Source organism: Thalassophryne amazonica, chromosome 5, assembly GCF_902500255.1.
Source record: "Thalassophryne amazonica chromosome 5, fThaAma1.1, whole genome shotgun sequence".
Taxonomy (NCBI): Eukaryota; Metazoa; Chordata; class Actinopteri; order Batrachoidiformes; family Batrachoididae; genus Thalassophryne; species Thalassophryne amazonica.
The window spans coordinates 59,213,473-59,234,258 of record NC_047107.1 but is presented as its reverse complement, the minus strand read 5'-3'; the positions used below and the strand labels follow the sequence as shown (position 1 = coordinate 59,234,258).

At 45.1% G+C, this 20,786-nt stretch overlaps 1 protein-coding gene across 1 annotated transcript in view; it reads right to left on the bottom strand.

Moving 5' to 3' along the window:
- Window positions 1-20,786, bottom strand: part of pcsk5b (proprotein convertase subtilisin/kexin type 5b) — a 330,784-nt gene that overhangs the window by 65,762 nt on the left and 244,236 nt on the right. The window contains exons 21-22 of the mRNA XM_034170406.1: window positions 14,699-14,801; window positions 10,644-10,780 (exon numbers count right to left, since the gene is read on the bottom strand). Of these exons, the coding sequence (XP_034026297.1) occupies window positions 10,644-10,780; window positions 14,699-14,801 (240 nt within the window). The remainder of the gene's footprint in view (window positions 1-10,643; window positions 10,781-14,698; window positions 14,802-20,786) is intronic.

Sequence of the window (20,786 nt, the reverse complement as noted above, 5' to 3'; positions counted from 1 at the left end):
GGCGGCGCCGGACCCGGGGTGCAGAGGGGTGAGGTGTGAAGAGGCTTGATCCGGGAAACGTGGAAGACTGGATGGATCCGCAGTGAGGCCGGAAGCTGGAGCCTCACTGCGGCGGGGTTGATGACCTTGAGGATCTTATAAGGTCCGATGTACCGTTCTTGCAGTTTTGGAGAATCAACCTGTAGGGGAATGTCCTTCGTGGACAACCAGACCTCCTGCCCAGGACGGTACTCGGGGGCCGGGGCTCGCCGCCAGTCTGCATGTCTCTTCGCCCTCGTCCGGGCCTGCAACAAGGCAGAGCGGGCGGCCCGCCACACCCGACGGCACTTCCGTAGGTGGGCCTGGACCGAGGGCACACCGACCTCTCCCTCAACCACCGGAAACAAGGGGGGCTGATACCCCAAGCACACCTCAAACGGGGAGAGGCCGGTGGCTGATGACACTTGGCTGTTGTGGGCGTACTCGATCCAGGCCAGGTGGGTACTCCAGGCCGTCGGGTGCGCGGCTGTCACACAGCGAAGTGTCTGCTCCAGTTCTTGATTCGCCCGCTCTGCCTGCCCGTTGGTCTGGGGGTGGTACCCAGACGAGAGGCTGACCGTGGCCCCCAGTTCCCGGCAGAAGCTCCTCCAGACATGTGAGGTGAACTGGGGACCGCGATCGGAGACGATGTCTGATGGTATGCCATGCAGACGGACGACGTGGTGGACCAGGAGGTCCGCTGTCTCCTGGGCCGTAGGGAGCTTCGGGAGGGCCACGAAGTGGGCCGCCTTGGAGAAACGGTCCACTATCGTGAAGACGACGGTGTTTCCCTGGGACGGCGGGAGACCCGTGACGAAGTCCAGGCCGATTTGGGACCAGGGGCGATGAGGCACGGGCAATGGCTGTAGCTGCCCTGAGGTCTTCCTATGGTCGGCCTTGCCCCTGGCGCAGGTGGTACAGGCCTGGACGTAGTCCCGGACGTCGGTCTCCAGGGATGCCCACCAGAAGCGTTGCCGGACGACTGCCATGGTCCTTCGCACCCCTGGGTGACAGGAGAGCTTAGAACCGTGACAGAAGTCCAGGACTGCAGCCCTAGCCTCTGGTGGGACGTATAGTCTGTTTTTTGGTCCGTTTCCGGGGTCCGGGACACGGGTCAGGGCCTCCCGGACGGTCTTCTCCACGTCCCAGGTGAGGGCGGCCACGATAGCGGACTCCGGGATGATGGGATCCGGGGGATCCGACGGTTCCGTTTTGACCTCATCTTCGTGCACCCGGGACAATGCATCCGATCTCTGATTCTTGGTCCCGGGACGGTAGGTGATCCGGAAGTCAAAACGGCCAAAGAACAGCGACCAGCGGGCTTGCCTGGGGTTCAGACGCTTGGCGGCTCTGATGTACTCCAGGTTCCGATGGTCAGTGAAAACCGTGAACGACACGGCTGTTCCCTCCAACAGATGTCTCCACTCTTCGAGGGCCTCTTTCACAGCAAGGAGTTCCCGATTGCCGACGTCATAATTCCGTTCAGCGGGGGTCAACCTGCGAGAAAAATAGGCACACGGGTGAAGGACCTTATCAGTCTTCCCGCTCTGGGAGAGCACCGCTCCTATCCCTGAGTCCGAGGCATCCACTTCAACTACTAACTGGCGGCTAGGATCGGGCTGCACCAGAACTGGTGCAGACGAGAAGCGCCGTTTCAACTCCTTGAACGCGGCCTCGCACCGGTCCGACCAGGTGAAGGGAACTTTTGGAGAGGTCAGGGCTGTCAGGGGGCTAACTACCTGACTGTAGCCCTTAATGAACCTCCTATAAAAATTAGCAAAACCGAGGAACTGTTGCAGCTTCCTACGGCTTGTAGGTTGGGGCCAGTCTCTCACCGCCGCAACCTTGGCCGGGTCCGGGGCGACGGAGTTAGAGGAGATGATAAACCCCAGGAAGGACAAAGAAGTGCGGTGGAACTCACACTTCTCGCCCTTCACAAACAGGCGGTTCTCCAACAACCGCTGCAGGACCTGACGGACATGCCGGACATGAGTCTCAGGATCCGGGGAAAAGATGAGTATATCGTCCAGATACACGAAGACGAACCGGTGCAGGAAGTCCCACAGGACATCGTTTACCAATGCTTGGAAGGTCGCGGGAGCGTTAGTGAGACCGAACGGCATGACCAGGTACTCAAAATGGCCCAACGGGGTGTTAAATGCCGTCTTCCATTCGTCTCCCTTCCGGATCCGAACCAAATGATACGCATTCCTAAGATCAAGTTTGGTGAAGATATTGGCTCCATGCAAGGGGGTGAACACCGAATCCAACAGGGGCAACGGGTATCGATTGCGAACCGTGATTTCGTTCAACCCCCTATAGTCAATGCATGGACGAAGCCCGCCATCCTTTTTACCCACAAAAAAGAAACCAGCACCCATCGGAGAGGTGGAATTCCGGATCAACCCGGCAGCTAATGAGTCCCGGATGTAGGTCTCCATTGATTCACGCTCCGGCCGTGAGAGGTTGTACAGCCTACTGGACGGAAACTCACTGCCTGGAACCAAATCAATGGCACAATCGTACGGGCGGTGAGGAGGAAGCGTAAGAGCCAGATCCTTGCTGAACACATCAGCGAGGTCATGGTACTCCGCTGGCACCGCCTTCAGATTGGGCGGAACTCGGACCTCCTCCTTAGCTTGGGAGCCGGGAGGAACCGAGGAACCTAGACACTCCCGATGGCAGGTTTCGCTCCACTGAACCACTACCCCGGACGGCCAATCAATCCGGGGATTGTGCTTTAGCATCCATGGAAACCCTAAAACCACACGGGAGGTGGCCTGAGTCACGAAGAACTCGATCACCTCTCGGTGGTTACCTGACACCACCAGAGTTACTGGAGGTGTCTTATGTGTGATTGGTGGGAGTAGGGAGCCATCTAGCGCCCGAACCTGCACAGGCGAGGTAAGAGCCACCAGAGGGAGCCCTATCTCCCTGGCCCATCTACTGTCAAGCAGATTCCCCTCAGAGCCCGTGTCTACCAGTGCTGGGGCCTTCAGGGTTGAATCCTCATAAAGGATCGTGACTGGGAGTCGTGTAGCAATGTGGGTGTGTCCCACGTGAATGTTTTGGCCCACCCCTGGCCCAGTCTCTAGGGGCGGGCGTTTGGCGTTTGACCGCTCAGGGCAGTCTCTCACATGGTGCTCCATTGAACTACAACCAAGACACGCTCCGTGGGTCCATCTCCTCTGTGCATCTGGTGCCCTAAATGTTGCCCTACTCGTGTCCCTAGCTTCGTCAGTAGGGGGAGCTGTGACCCCACGGAACGCAGGAACAGAGGAGCGTGGGGAGGGCGGAGCTCGATCGGACCCGGAAGGGAGAGGGACGACGCGTGCCTGGCCACGCCCTTCGCCTCGTTCCCGACGGCGTTCTTCTAACCGGTTGTCGAGTCATATGACTAGATCGATGAGCCCATCTAAATCCCGCGGTTCGTCCTTAGCCAGCAGGTGCTCTTTTAGGACCAGAGACAGTCCGTTTACAAAGGCAGCGCGGAGGGCAGTGCTATTCCAGCCGGATCTCGCCGCAGCGATGCGGAAGGCGACTGCATAGGCAGCTGCGCTCCGACGTCCCTGTCGTATGGACAGTAGCGCGGTTGAAGCAGACTCTCCTCTGTTGGGATGATCGAACACCGTTCTGAGCTCCCGTACAAACCCAGCGTACGTATGAAGGAGCCGTGAGTTCTGCTCCCAGAGCGCTGTAGCCCAAGCGCGTGCCTCCCCGCGAAGCAGATTTATCACATAAGCTACTTTGCTAGCATCAGTCGCGTACATCACGGGACGCTGAGCGAAGACGAGCGAACACTGCATAAGAAAGTCCGCGCACGTCTCCACACAGCCTCCGTACGGTTCTGGAGGGCTTATGTATGCTTCTGGGGACGGAGGAAGGGACCGTTGAACGACCAGTGGAACGTTACTTTCGCACGCAGGGTCCTCGGGAGGGAGAGCCGCAGCGGCGCCCGAAGGGCGTGCCTCCACTTGTGCGGCGAGAGCCTCCACCCTGCGGTTTAGGAGAACGTGCTGCTCGGTCATTAAGTCGATCCGAGAGGTGAAAGCGGTGAGGATCCGCTGCAACTCACCGATTACCCCTCCCGAAGCCTCCGCCGCGCCTTGGTCTTCCATTGGCCGTTCAACAGCCGGTTGACGCCCCTCGGGATCCATGACGCTGGCCGAGATATCCTGTTGTGAAAGTGTAGGAACACGGACCCACAACAGGGGGCGCAAATGAACGGACAATGGAGAAGGTAAATAACAAGTTTTACTGTTGTGAAACGAGCACAACCAATATAACAATCAACAATTTGGGATTAAGCCGAATTCTGCTGGTGTCGTGTGGGCAGGCTCGAAGGTAGGAGACGTCCGTCCGAGTCGAACCGGAACCACCCAGATCTCCTCTGCCACCGAACCCTGGAAATACTGGAACCGCCAAGTCCCGAAGTCCCAGGTGGCCACTGCCTCCGCTCGTCGGATCCGGTACTGCTGGCAAGAGAGAGCAACAAACACACAGGTGTGGATGCGGCTGCACCCAGTAACACGGAGAGGGAAGAAGCCGCCTCCACCTCTCGTCACGTTAAAACAGGAAGGTGAGTACTTATCCAAGCAATTGGCTTTCGGTAGTCAGCTGTCCTGAAAGGTTTAACACGTATTATCAAATATACAGAATATGCTGCAGAGTAGTTTACCTCTATCTCAAGGCGATATCTCGGCACTGAGGTGGAGACGCCGTCCTCCTGATATACCTCGGTGCTGAGTAGAACAGCTGTGTCTGGTGATGGGTGACAGCTGTCACCCAGGCTACTCCCATGATGCGGCAGCGCCCTCTGGTGCCTGGAGCCCGCACTCCAGGCAGGGCGCCCTCTGTTGGTGGTGGGCCAGCAGTACCTCCTCTTCAGCGGCCCACACAACATAGTGGGGAATTAGACCACTTGCTGGAGTCCATTTGTCCATGTTCGAACTTTTCAACTACCATATTTTCCGGAATACAAGTCGCACCAGACTGTGGCGGTTCTGCTCCATCGACCCGTTTGGCCATGTTTTTGAACTGGGTATTTTTATTGTGGGGTTTTTCATCTACCTTTTATTTTCAGTTCTTTTGTGTGGGTGTATATTATGTCCTCATGTCCCAATGTGTGTCGGCTTGTCTCCCTCGCCTACTGTGTGTGTTCTCTGTAAGTGTCATGTGTGTGGACGTCCTGTCTGTCATTCATGTGGGCATCCTTGGTGTGCACCTGTGAGCATGTGTGTGGATGTATGGTCGCCTCACTCCTCTGGTGTGTGAATCTATGCTTGTGTGATCTCGGCCCCTCACCTCTGGGTTGTGGATGTGCACTGCCTTCCCCCGCGGTGTTGTTCCACCCCTTGTGTGTGGTTTTTGACTTCTCGTTGATCCATTTCCTGAGTTTGTGTCTGTGGTTTAGATTTATCGTTCAGTCATTAGTTTTGTATTCCACTTATTATTTCTCGATATTCTGGATTGTGGTTTTTGTCTTTATTTTGTACTGATTGTTATTTAGGTTTGATCACTTATTTCCTTCTTAGTTATTCTAATTTGTGTTTTTTTCTGCTGCATTCACCTCTTAGTCATTATTCATTGTCCTGTGGTTGTCTCTATTATGATGGTTATGTTTTGGGCTTTGTTATTTATTTCCAATGCACATTTGGTTGTCCATTATTTTTGTGACCACCGTTATTGTCCTTTTAGTTCTGTCACACATTTGCCACTTTATTTCCCATGTGCATTTTTGTTTCTTGCTTCTGTTTGTTATGCACCTGTGTTACCAGTGGTTTCAGTATTTAAGCACACCTGTTGTTTTGTTATGTTGGTGGTTCATTACTCGACATATGTAGCTTTCATTGTGTGTCCTTGAAATCTCGCTCTGGTCACTGTTTTTCTCCTGTCGGCTCTTACAAACTCTTGTATGCTTTCCACTGGACTGAACCATTAAATCACTAAATAATACTCTCATCCTTTGGAGTGCATTTGTCTGCATATGTGGGTTCAACAGTAAATCAAACAGCAACACCAGACTACAAGTCACAATTTTTTTTTTTATTATCAGCTCTTTCATTTGGATTTTTGTACAGTGTATTTAATTGTATTTTTCGTAACTGGTATTTATTCCTTTATTACTGGAGTTTATTTTGTTAAGTGTTTTGATCCCGGGGAAAGTCTTATATAAATAGTCATTATAATTACTGTTATAAATAAAAAGTTGTGATTGTTTGATGTATAAGCCACACCAGAGTACAAGCCGCAGGGCATCCCAAACTAGTTAAAAAAAAAAAAACATGACTTATACTCTGGAAAACAGGATTTCAGCATGCCTCATGTAATGACTCTACCTTCTCTAGGTTGAATGTCATAAATCCAGATCACAGATCAAGGTCAAAGTTCATTTGTCCATCCTCTAACTTTTGAACTAATTGACCTTGTTTTTCATGCACAGAGGTGACGAGTCTGCTCTGTCTGGGACTGAAGGTCAACGTCAATCTCCAACTTCAAATTTTACTATTATTACATCCTGTATCTCAATAATGTTGAGGCAAACACAGGTCACTGATATCAAGTTCACTGTCAGCAATCCTCAAATGTCAAATATCAAGGGCAAGATACTTAACAGTTAACAGGGTTAACATACTGTGTAATTCTGTGAAAATCCAAATTCTTTCTTTGATTCTGCTCTCTCTTTCTCTGTTTGAGTTGCAGGTTGTGGTGGACCGGAGCTCCCATTTATCAGAGGCAGCCTGCAACCTGACTAAGGAAGAAACTTAACCAATCTCCATATGAACGTTGTTCACCATCTGGGAGGATTTTTTGTGGGATTATTTGGGAAGCAAATTAACTCCAATGAGACTTTTTTCTGTTTTTGTTTTGTATGTTTGATAATTACATCCACCAAGGATGTAATAAAATCATCAGGTTCATTTATTTGTCTGTCTGTCTGTCTGTTGGCAGAATTATGTCAAAACTACTGCATGGATTTTGACGAAATTTTCACCACAGATAGATATTAGGCCATGGAAGACTCTAGTAACTTTTGGAGCTGATCCGAATCCGGATCCAGTGTCGCAGACCGAACGGTCCCCCCTAAAAATCGCTCCGCCCTGCCTTCGCTGCGCATGCGTTGTTACCTGCGGTTCACCGATTATCACCTCGATTCTGCTTCAAACTGCCTCCAGTCATCATCTATCTCAGTGACAGATATCTGAAGCTTTTGTACAACAATCATTTCCACATAAATGCAGCGTTATTTCTTCATAAGAGACAGAGGACGCGATCAGAGCACTGCCTTGTTTTTGCTTACAACTGACTAGAATGATTTAAGAGGTTTTACCTTGTCATCTGATGATTAATTATCCCATGAATCCATCTGATAGCTTTGGGTGAAGAGACTCTGTGTCAGATGAGCTGCTGAGCTCTGAAATGACGCATACGCAGTGGAGGCAGGGCGGACCAATTTTTAGGGGTGGACTGTTCGGTCTGTGACACCGGGATCAAGATTCACTTTATATAGGTTTTGAAGGTTTACGTCGAAACTACATCACAGATTCTCACCAAATTTGCACCATATATAGATATTATGTCATGGAAGACTCCCTTAAATTTTGGAGGTGATCCAGATCCAGATCCGGATTCTGGATCAACATTTCCCTTTATATAGGCTTTGAAGGATTTCTTCAAAACTACTTCACAGATTCTCACCAAATTTGCACCACAGATAGATACTAGGGCATGGAAGACTCCAGTAAATTTTGATCCAGATCGGAATTGGTGGATGTCAGAAATCTCTGATTGATCTTGTTCTTTGTTGTACTTTGTTTATTTGATTTTTGTTATTTTTAGAATGGTCTAACCAGTGGGACACCCCTCTGAATCTGGTCTTATTAAGGTTTCTTCTTCAGAAGAGGTCTGAGGGAGGTTTTTTCTTTCCACTGTTGTCTACATGCTTGCTCAGGCAGGCTGGTGAGGTTAGACCTTACCCTTGTGAAGCACCTTGGGGTGACATCTTGTGATTTGGCTCTATATAAACAACCTGAATTGAACTGATTTGAGCTATCACATTTTTTATTATGCAAAAACACTTTTTCAGTTTCTAATTCAAACAAGTTTATCTCATGTATAGCCCATTTAAATTCAGTATGTGCTGTGTGACATGGGTGTGTGTTAGAACTGTTCAAAATTGGTTAACGCCCATTTTAAATGAATCCAGTGTGGTCTGAATGCAATTTGCCATTCTTTGTATGATACTGAACAATTTAACCCCATTTAATTACATAGTGTATCATCTCAGTTTTAGTCAAATTGCAGACAGTTTAAGACATTTTTTCTAACTAGCGATTTAACTAACTAGCAAACTAACAACAACCACAACAAGCAATAGTGGCCTTAGTTACCACAAGGATCTTATCATTAACAAAAAGCTTTCATAAGTTGCATGCACTCAAAAGGCCTATTTTATGCGTGGCTGAATGAACAAGCCCAGACATGTCACACAATAACTGTAGATTATTACATTAAAACATGTCTTTGTCTGTCAGAAACCAAAATTTCAGAGCTGAATATGCAGTTGTTTTTATGGAACAGACCCCGTGCCCTGCTAATCACACGGATAATAATAACAACAAAGAAGAGCAAATCTTCACATTTGCAAAGCCAAAACAAGGTTTTTTTTTTAATTGGCCATATTGTGTGTTTGTGTGGGTGACCAGGCTGAGATCAGAGTTTGTTTTGACAGAGAAATGACACAGAGGCAGACAGATGGTCTCTTCATGTTATTATTGTTATGTCTCATTGAGTCTCAGACAGACGTGCAATTACATGGAACCACATCTGCAAACACTGTCTGCAAAATGTGCCGGATAAAAGTGTGCACACATGTGAGAGAAAGTGTGAAGTGGAAATCTGGACTTAATCTTTTGCTTAGCTGGGTGGTGTTTTGGAGTGTACCGTATGTGTGCGTGTGCAACAGAATCTCCCTCGTGTTCATCCTGACAGCCCTGACGCTGTCTGCGAACACAGTTATTACTCCCACCTTCAGGCTTGATATTTCTTCAGCTGCAAGCATCTAATAATGTCCACAATTTATCATAATGCCTCATGTTTTTACACTGATGAAAAGGTGTTTTTTGCAGACTTTGACTGGCTGAGCAGGATCTTTAAAATCAAATAACAAACAGACACATCAACCCAGTAAATATGCCGGAGAATGTTTCATTCCATCTGTGTTTAATTGCATTTGTGCAGCATTACATGTGAATAAAGTACACACAGACCTGCCCTATGTCACTCACACCTGAGTGATGTGACCTCAGCATGAGGATGCATTGAACCAATGACTGATTCCCCTCTTATCTCCATCTATCAGCAGGCCTTGGCTGAATTACTGCTTTAATTAGATTCACTTACTTTTAGAGGATTGATTGGTGGAGTCTGGCACAAATGAGCCTTGGCTTGATCCATGTGATGTTACAAAAAGCACGATTTGGCTCACATTCCACCCACAGTGAGATGGATGGGTTATTAAGGGAACATAAGGGCACCGCGAACAAAGCTAATGGTTTTATCACTCCAAGGACTATGACATTTTTCACAGTAAATAGTAAGCGAGATTATAGAACAGTTAAAATAAATAATTAAAAGGTTTAATCTGCACCAAACACCCTGAGCTTGCATGCAGGATTTCAGAAATTGACAGATGGCACATGCAGTGGCTCCGGTCAGGATTAAGTAACAGTATTTGGACAATGGGTCTTAGGTCAAGGTCACAATGTAAGTTCAACTTAAGGTATTAAATTAGGTTTATATCTGACACCATTTAGCTGCAAACATAAAATGTCAGACATTAAAATCTTGAGAAAATGTCAACTACAACTGCACCAGGTCACATGTGGGTGCTTGCATTGGTGCAGCGTGTCACGGCATCTACCACGGCACAGAAGAACCTATATGAGTCCATTTCCATTCCTCAAAAGTAGCCACATATCTAACACAGCCAGGTGAAGAATGGTGATCCCCAGTGTTTCTTCCAGTTGCTGGGGACCTCCACACTGAGCCACCTGCATGGACGTTCATGCTGAGAGAAACGCACCATAGGTTCAACACCAGGACCCGTCAAACTCCATGCAACTGCAAAAGTTTCTACAAAGCTATCTGCATCACCAAACACCTTAAAATCTCTTCATCTTAAAGTTCAAAACACCACAGACATAGCAAGTTTACTTGTACTCATTTAAGACCAAGATGTACAGGAAGACCAACACACCCATGGGCACTAGGGGCTGTTGGTCTCAAAATAAGGTATGGCCAAAAGCAGTGTCAGGGGCTACGGTCAAAACACTGCTATAATGAGGGAGCAAATGATGATGATAAGTCAGTGATTCCCAGAGTATGGATCAGTACTACAATACTAAACTTGTGCACTCAATGCTTGTTTTTTAAAGTCATTAATGATGTATGCTGTACAATCATTCCACCCTGGCAAAAGAACAGTTCAAAGAAATCATTAAAAGCCCCAAAATTACCATGACATTCATGCCCATAATGAGTACATGTAAATGTCTGGCCACAACTGTAAATACTGAGAAGAATATGTTGTTTGATTGATTCAGATGTGGACCAGGTGAGTGTACCTCTGTCACAACTGGTGCAGTTGTCAGGGCCCCCATCATTGCACTCTTGACAGGTGTGGTGACACAGGTGGCACTGTCTCCCCATAGCATAGCGCCCCTTATGGCAGTGGATCTCACAACGTCCATCTTCATAGAAACTGGAGGCAAGAAATTATGGATGCCAACAAATATGCTAAATTAGCCTGACACTTTCAAACACAGACATGCACATTGTGCAGCAGTGTATCGATTTGCTGCTTGAAATCAGAAACATATAAATTCAGTCTGAAACCAAAAATTTGGAATGTATATATTTTGTTTCTGAGATATGGTTTGTTTTTGTAGGGATTATAAAATCTATCCTTATGACATCACAAAAAAACAATAAAAACGGACAACACTGAGCTCAATACTAGCCAGCCTTAAGATGTCACAAATATAGTCATCTATAAAGCCCTTCCTCTGTTGGATGAGTTACTAATCATCAGCCATTATTCATCTGATGGAGGTATGTGCTGTCCAAGTTCACATCCAGTTATTTTTCATCAGCAGTTCATGTTGGCATCATAACCTCTTTACCAGGGCTGGGAAGTAACGAATTACATGTAATCGATTATATAATTGGCTACAAATAATAAGTAACTATTATCAATACATTACATTACACTGGAAAAAATGTGTAATCACATTATAGTTACAATGTTAAAGGATTATTTGACTGCATTTTCAGTTTTAAAATATGGTCATTTTAAAATTATGAAACTTTTTTCAATGATGCAGGTCCTTTAACGCATCAACTGGTAGTGAACTACAAGCAGCTCTACCTGACAACCAATAGTCTGTCTTGTATTTTTTAAAAAAAGCTAATTGCAATGCTTACAAGCAAAATTTTCCAAAAGATGGAAGACTAAAGCAGCATCTGTCTGCGCCACTTGAACAAACATCTTTCCATTCCGAACAATATTGGCATCATTTTGAATATATGGTGCATCCAGAAAGTATTCACAGCGCTTCACTTTTTCCACATTTTTTACGTTACAGCCTTATTCAAAAATGGATTAAATTAACTTTTTCCTCAAAATTCTACAGACAATACCCCATGTAGACCTCAGAGACAGGATTATCTTAAGGCACAAATATGTGGAAGTGTACAGAAACACTTCTGCTGCTTTGAAGGTCCCAGTGAGCACAGTGGCCTCCATCATCCATAAAGGGAAGACGTTCAGATCCAGCAGGCCTCTTCCAAGCGCTGGCTGCCCTTCTAAAGGGAGGGATTGTGGAAGAAGGGCCTTAGTCAGGGAGGTGACCAAGAACCCAATGGTCACTCTGTCAGAGCACCAGCATTCCTCTGTGGAGAGAGGAGAATCTTCCAGAAGGACAACCATCTCTGCAGCAATCCACCAATCAGACCTGTATGGTAGAGTGGCCAGACGGAAGACACTCCTTAGTAAAAGGCGCATGGAAGCCCGCCTGGAGTTTGCCAAAAGACACCTGAAGGACTCTCAAACCATGAGAAACAAAATTCTCTGGTCTGATGAGACAAAGATTGAACTCTTTGGTGTGAATGCCGAGCTCACAGACCGAATGGTCTGTCCCCAAAAATTGGTCCACACTGCCTCCACTGCGCATGCATCATTTCGGAGCTCAGCTGCTCATCTAAGACAGAGTCGCTTCACCCAAAGCGATCAAATGGATTAATGGGATAATTAACCATCAGATGATAAGGTAAAACCTCTTAAATCTTTCTAAGTCAGTTTTAAGCAGAAACGAGGCAAAACTCGGTGATGCTTTGAAATGGCTGACGCGCAGTGAACACATCAGCTAGCAGGTTGTGTAGCTGTAGTGTTCTGATCGCTTCCTCCATCTTTTATGATGAAATAATGCTGAATGTATGTGGAAATGATTGTTGTACAAAGCTTCAGATATCTGTCGCTGAGATGGATGATGACTGGAGGCAGTTTGAAGCAGAAACGAGGTGATGATCCGTGAACCGCGGCTAATGACGCATGCGCAGTGAAGTCATGGCAGGCCGATTTTTGTGGAAACCGTTTGGTTGGTGACACCAGGTGTCATGTTTGGAGGAAACCAGGCACCATCCCTACAGTGAAGCATGGTGGTGGCAGTATCATGCTATGGGGATGTTTCTCAGCGGCAGGAACAGGAAGACTAGTCAGGAGTGAGGGAAACATGAACGCAGCAATGTGCAGAGACATACTGGATGAAAACCTGCATCCAGAGCGCTCTTGACCTCAGACTGAGGCAACGGTTTATCTTTCAGCAGAACTTTGACTGTAAGCAAACAGCCAAGATATCAAAGGAGTAACTTCAGGACAACTCCGTGAATGTCCTTGAGTGGCCCAGCCAGAGCCCAGACCTGAATCTGACTGAACGTTTCTGGAGAGATCTGAAAAACCACCATTGTTGTGCACTGACGCTCCCCATCCAACCTGATGGAGCTTGAGAGGTGCTACAAAGAGGAATGAGAAAAACTGCCCAAAGAGAGGTGCACCAAGCTTGTGGCATCATATTCAAGAAGACTTGAGGCTATAAATGCTGCCAAAGGTGCATCAACAACGTATAGAGCAAAGGGTGTGAATACTTACGTACACATGATTTCTTAGTTTTTTATTTTTAATAAATTTGCAGAAATGTTGACATTATGGTGAGTAGAATTTTGAGGGGAAAATGAATTTACTTCGTTTTGGAATAAGGCTGTAACATAACAAAATGTGGAGCAAGTGAAGCTCTGTGAATACTTTCTGGATGCACCGTAAAAATGTGCACTACAAGAACACAAACATCATGTGCAATTTGTGCAATTTGTTTTGGAGGGGGGACCATTTTCAGAAAACTGAAAGAGAAATATCGTTTGGGTTGAGCTGCTTCATCTGATGACACGTTGACCTGGACACGGTTAAGGAGCAAAAATGATTGAATAAATGAAGGAAAGAGAAATGTTGTGAGATACTTTAATTTAGAATTTGTTATGAGATAAAGAGAAAGAATATTTGTGATTGTGTCCATTTTTAATATGATGTGCATCATTTTCAGTAATTGAAGTAATCCCAAAGTATTCATATTATAATATTTTTTTGTAATACAATCGATCACTTCCTAAATACAAATATGTAACATGTAATTTGTAATTAGTAACTGAATAAATTTCAAAGTAATCTGACTGAACGCTGATCATTACTCTCTGCTCTGCACAGAGGGAAACAAACACAGTCTGAGACTACAGGTAAGGTGGAGGTGGGACAGATTAGAATGTAGGCCAACATGTGTTTGTGCAAAGATCCTGCAGTCAGTGCAGCAGGAGGAAAGTGCACAACACATTTATGAATGTGATCGCCACACAGCAGTGTCCCTTTGATGATGTGCTAACTGTTGCACCATTTGTTCTGTTTTTGACTGCATATAGGGGTGATTCTTAGACTATGGGCACTTTTATGTCCCTTGATCATATTTTATGAAAAAAAGAAAAAAGGGGAAATTTCACACTTTTATAGTTATCTTTACAATGAAAGTGTTTTAAGAAATTTGTCCTAGTAGTCTATGATGACTTTTTCACCTTTTTTCAGCATCATCATATGCAAATATTGCCATTTTAAGCTTGTCCCACACCCAGACTTATGATCTTCAATGATAAAAATGAATAGTAAACAAACGTTTTTTCTAATGTTTTAAAATATCTCTGAATAAAATATCAGTAAAATAATCAAAACATAATTGGGGTATTCAATGTCATACAACTGTTGATTTTTTTTTAAACGAAATGTAGTTGTCCCACACTATTGCCGTAATTTCCACCACAACAATAATGTCCCTTTAAAAAGTTTGTATGAAAGGTTGTGTGGGTAGTTTCTATGGAGATAAACAGTAACATCAGAGCACATGTATATAGCGCCAAATCACAACAAACAGTTGCCCCAAGGTGCTTTATATTGTAAGGCAATGGTGTGGTGGAAATTACATTTACAAGGCCAATAGTGCCCGTAGTTAAAGAATCACCCATAGATGTGTGGTTGTTGACCAGTACTCGAAGCACCTTTGGAATGTCTGTCACTAGTTCTTACCGTGTTGCGGGGCAGCTGGTGCAGTCTTCTCTCTTGGGGCCTGTGCACTGCTCACATGTAGCATCACAAAGGTGACACTTTCCATGTGAACTCGTGTACTCTCCTGTAGATGGAAGAGAACATGAACAGTATCTTCTGCATCACAAACACTGGTAGAAAGTTATTTCTTTGCTATGCAAACCACAAAACCCCAGCTAGGTCACTTCTTTCCTACTTTATCTTCTTTCTTTTTTTTGCTTGTTTACTGGTTTGTTAAGTGTCTGGATATATTTCTTTGTGGATGATCATGATGCTTTGATGTGTTCCATAGGTGTATCAATTATTACCAACAGCCCACCTCATTATTCTTTGGTTTCTAACAGTTCAAAGCACCAACAACTGTCTCCCATTGTTTTATTTTTTATGACATTCAAATATATTTCACAGATTCAAAAACATCTTTGAAACTTGATATTTGAAATGTCAGTGTTGAATCCGGGGTGGGTGTTCTATCACAGAGTGTTTTTTACAGTTAACAAAGAGAGTTACATCTGAGATACCTACTCAAGCCACTAAAGAAAAAGTCTGTAAAAATGATGGACCTGTTTTTTAAACAGATACTGTCCTTTTCTAACCTGTGTAACAACCAGTTTACATGGATGTTATATTAATTCAGGTAACTGTGTTTAAAAGAAAACTTTACATCTTTACATTCTAGGTCACAACAAAAATCATTGGCAGCCAAGCTTCTGAGTATTCTACGCACCTTCAACAACTGGGTTATATGAGAGAAAAACCTTTTCCACATATTGGTGAAAATGAAATACCTGGCTATGAGGAGAGAGTAAAGTCAGACAACATTGAATGGTGGTTTGAGGGATGAATTTGGAGGTGAAGAAGATGAATAGAATGAGTGCTGAATCAAGAATCAGATGATAGAAGCTGGATGTTGGTGGGGGTTAAGAGATGGTGCACGACTGGACAAATTCAGCAAAAATGGTGAAGGGGACATCTACTGTAGAGGACATTCAGAATGGTTATTTTGAGGAACTTTGAGGAGCTGTTGAATGAAGAAAATGTGAAGAAGAGAAAGTTGGAGGATGTGGAAAGAGTGAATCTGGAAATGCTAGTGATTAGTAAGGATGAAGTGAGGACAGCTATGAAGAGGATCAAGAGTGGAAAGGCAGTTGGTACAGATGACATTCCAGCGGAGTCATAGAAATGTTTCTGAGAGACGGCAGTGGAATTTTAACCAGATCGTTTAAATACATCTTGGAAAGTAAGAGGATGCTTGGGGAGTGGAGACGACATGCGCTGTTTCTGATTTTCAAGGACAAGGGCGATGAACAGAGGTGCAATAATTGCAGAGGCATAAAGTTGATCAGCCACAGCATGAAGTTATGTGAATGAGTAGTCAAAGCTAGGCTTAGACAAGAGGTGGAAAATCTGCCAGCAGCAATATTTTTTCATGCTGAAAAAGAACACAACAGATACAATATTTATTTATTTATTTTGAGAGTGCTGATGGAGAAGTATAGAGAAGGCCAGAAAGAGTTACATTGTGTGTTTGCAGATTTGGAGATGACAAGGTGCCAAGAAAAGAGTTGTGGTATTGTATGAGGAAGTCCGAAGTGGCAGAGAAGTATGTTAGGGTGGTGTATGATATGTAAAAGGACAATGTGGCAGCAGTGAGATGTCCAATAGGTTCAAGGTGGAGGTGGGATTACATCAAGAATCAACCCTGACCCCATTTGTTGTTTGCAGTGGTGATGGACAGGTTGTCAGATGAGATTTGACAGGAGTCTCCATGGACTATGATGTTTCCAGATGACATTGTGATCTGTAGTGAGCAGTTTGACATGAGCCTGGAGAGGTGATGACAAGAGAATGACAGCAGGAGCAGCATGGAATACAGGTGTCTGAGTGACATTGGGAGCGGCAGGATGGTGAGGTTGCAAGGAGTAGAAGTAGTGAAAATGAATCAGTTTAAATACTGAGGGTCTACCAGTATTACTACAATATGGTAATGGTAGACCTCTTTAGAACAAAGTCCAAGCAGGGTGGAGTGGATGGAGAAAGTTGGCAGGAGTGATTTGTGAAAGAAGGATATCTGAAATGAATGAAAGGGAGCGTTTAAAGGTAGCAGTGAGACCAGCTGTGTTATATGGATTAGCAGCAGTAGCACTAACAAAAGGAGGCAGAGCAGAAGAAAGTGCCAGAGCAGAAGATGCTGTCATTTTCCTCAAGAGTCATGAGGATGAAATAAGTTAGGAAATTAACATGTGAAAGGGGCGGCACATGGTTTTTGGGAGAAAGTGAGAAAGCCCAGCTTGAGAAGGTTTGACCGTGTGCACAGTAAGGATCCTGTTTATATTGGGAGGATGTTTGTGGATGTGGTGAGGGATATACTGCAAATGGTTATTGTGACATAAGAAGATAGAGGACAGGGAGAGCTGGATATGGATGATCTGTTGTGGCAATTGCTAATAGGAGCAGGTGAATGAAGAAGTTGTTGTTGCTGTATTTGCCCTATTGAGATATCTTATAATCCCTTAAGCACCAGAGAGCCATCCATCCATCAATCCATCTTCTACCGCTTAGTCCAATTAAGGGTCGCGGGGGGCTGGGGCCTATCCCAGCAGTCAAAGGGCGTGAGGCGGGGTACACCCAGGACAGGACGCCAGTCTGTCGCAGGGCGCACCAGAGAGCCACTGTAGTCAAAACATCATAGAGAATCCACATGACGACAATTGTAGATTAACATTATACTACTGAAATGTTATTTTTTATGCTTTTTTTATGCCTCTGTGTCTGCTAAGTTTAACCCACGTGGAATTTAATAAAAATAAACCGAATTTTAGACATTTTATATATATTACTGGACAAAACAGTGCTGTAAAGGACAATAATCAGGACATTAAAGAGCAAACTTCACTTTCCCCCAGAACAACATGAACAGGAAGTGATCACAGCTCACAGCGATTCCCAATGAAAATAACGAAGAAACAACCTGAGCTTCTCGCATGTTTACATAAAACAAACAAAATAACAATGTCTAAAAACCCAAATAATATATTCACGAGGGTTTTAGGTACAATATACAAAGAGATTTATGTTGCGACATTAATGCTGCTGCTGTTGTGCAGGGGTTAAAGTGCAGCCTGATCAGAGCGACTCAGTGCAGTTCTCAATGTTAATGACATTTCGCAGAGTGGTGACCTCTTTGAAGTTTTGCTACATTTTGTGGGATTTGAAACCTCAATAGGGCAAATGGGGGTTAAACTAATAGCTGCTGAGAAAATGATCCATGTCCATCCACCATATTAGTAAGACTGAACCAGGCAGCATACATTAAACCTAAAATACAATAAAAGCAGATGATACTAATTTACTTTTTAAATTAAAAGAATTCCTCAGTTTGGCTCAATGGTGCCACTGAGCATCCCTGGATTCTAAAGCTACACCTCCCACTGGATGGGGCACCAGTCCAATGAAGGTTACTTTCCCAGCCAAGGTGGGACCCATTTACCACTGGTGAACTGAGACAATGCAGATGAAATGTCTTGTCCAAGAACACAGACAGGTAGTGTGACTGGGAATGGGACATTTTCAGTACCACTGTTCCACAATAGAAGTTCTGTTTCTTTCCCCTCTGACTGGACCACCAGTGAATCACTGTTGACTAGGGTTGCCAACCGTCCCTTGAAAAACAGAATCGTCCCTTATTTGGAAATAAAAGTGTGCGTTCCGTATTGACCTGAAACAGGACGCAGTTTGTCCCGTATTTCTGTGAGAATCAAAAAGTCTGTAAAATGTCAATGGAATTGACTGGCGCTTTATATGGAAACTTACGGTAAATTTGATCCCAGCCTCTCTCCTGCTTTTCACCAATGAGCTGACAGACACGAGTTGACAATACAGAATCACTCTTATCTCATTGGTCGAGGGACATCTGCTCGCAAGACGATACCGACGTCATGAGCCGACGACGGTCGCTGGATGACAATAACAAATCAGCATGGCTGATATCGATACAGACACCGACACTGGCACTGCAGATATGCCTACGGACAGAATTTTGAAACGAGGGAAAAGTATGAAAAAGAGCGCAAAAGTGACAGAAAAGTACAGAGACAGACAGCAAACATAAATGTAGTAATTTTTGAGGAAAAGGCAGGGTGTTAGTGTCATTTGTGAAGGTGTGTCTGCGTGTTTGTGTGGGTGTGCAGTCACACCCGTCGCTATGGGCGCGCCCTAGGGGGCAGTGCCCGCCCACTGATATGCTTGGGCCCGCCCCGCCCACCCAAGCCAGATCACAGTCACAGATCTCAAATAAATAAATAGATAAATAAAATCCTAATTTCATTTTATTGTACTTGCTTTGGATTAAAACGGCTAGTGTTGCATAATCAGTAAGACATTAAATATATTAAAACCGTGTGAGTTTGTTGGAAAGTTTGTCTACGTATGTAATCACGTCAGTGTTGCCCAGCAACAATCAGTTACCGCGTTTATGGGGGGAAACGAAGTGTGAGTTTTTGCCAGCAGACAGCAGCTAGTTTTTGTGCTTTCCTAAATGTGGATATACGTAACTGGTTTAAAACCCCAACATCGGTAACTTCGGATAAACCAACACATGATGTCGTTGGCAAAGAAAACCCTGGACCCATTTCTACCTCCGTGGATCCTGCACTGACACAGGGTGGACGAAAGAGAGGACAGCGCTGGCACTCTACTCAAAGTAGGTCCAAATTTTTATTGTGTGTGTGTGTGTGTGTGTGTGTCAGTGTGTCAGAGGCGATTGCTCGAAGACTGCAAGGGAAGCTCAGCTTCTCCTAAATTGTCAAAAAATAAGTGATCAAATATATACTGTTGTGTGTACATGTCACTGACTAAATATGCGCTACAACGCGCTCATCTTTTGTTCAGAATCAGCTTCTTATCACTGGTAATGACGCGGCTTTCCTCTCACTCAAACACGCAGCTTCACGGCGCTTTAGCGAAGCAAAGAGTGCAGCGAAACGAGACGAGTCCTTGGATAAATGCTGGGCTTTGTCCCGCCCATCGGACGCTCAGCGTGTCTGGGGGTCTATGGGGCAGTGGGCTGGCCTCGGCTGGCCCGGACGCTCAGCTTCTGCATGATGATTGGATGATCTGTCTGAGGCTGAATCCCTTTTTGATTGACAGCGAAATGAGCGAATTAGCAATCTTTTGGTGTAAACATCCGTGGGAGCATTTTTAAATTTTCATTCTGTTCTGAGTTGAACCGGAGACTTTCCTAATCCTCTTAGCGGCATTTTCTTTGTTAAAAACTGCTAGCGACAAATCGAGCTTCTATTTCTGGTGTTTTTTTTTGTAGCTGCTTGTGTTTGGAGACTGACTTCTATCGCAGTTTCTGTCCCTACCGAGCAGCGGGTGCTGCTGAGCTCCTCCACCGTCACAAAGCACTCACAGGCGGACAAACTTCACAGGAGCCTTGCGCCAGTCCCAGCTAGCGAGCTAGCTAGGTAGCAAGCTGCACATAATGTCAGACAATTTGAATGTTGTGGACCGGATTTTGGCGAAGCCATTTGATAGTCTTCCTTACGAAGAAAAACTTAGAGATAAACAGCAGGGCCGATCAACTCCTCAGATTAATTTGGTGCAAAAGGTGAGGAGAGCTGGCTGACTGGAAGTGCTGTAACAAATAAAACGTACTGTTTCTTGAAAAGGAACGGAGGGTAGAATTTACGTATAAATAAACCGACACATTTTATGACGTAGGCCGAAATTGAGCTTCCCCTCCTTGAAGGACCAGCATCCACCACAGGTGTGTGTGTGTGTGTTGCAATTGGTACTATTGCGACTGCGACCCCTCTGTTGGTTGCTTTGAAATGCACCAGCGTGGTGTTTTTTTGTTTGTTTAGTTCGAGATGCTGCATGTGATCTAATGCGTTATTTGTACTTGTGTGTGTGTGTGTGCGAACATGTGTGCGCGTTTGTTTGTGTGTGTGTGTGAGAGAGAGAGAGAGTGCTGGTCCGGTCATGGTTAATGTGATGATTATTGTGAGGGAATAGGGCTGCGTGAATAGTGAAAATAAGATATTAATAGTGGTGCCCACCTGGTGGA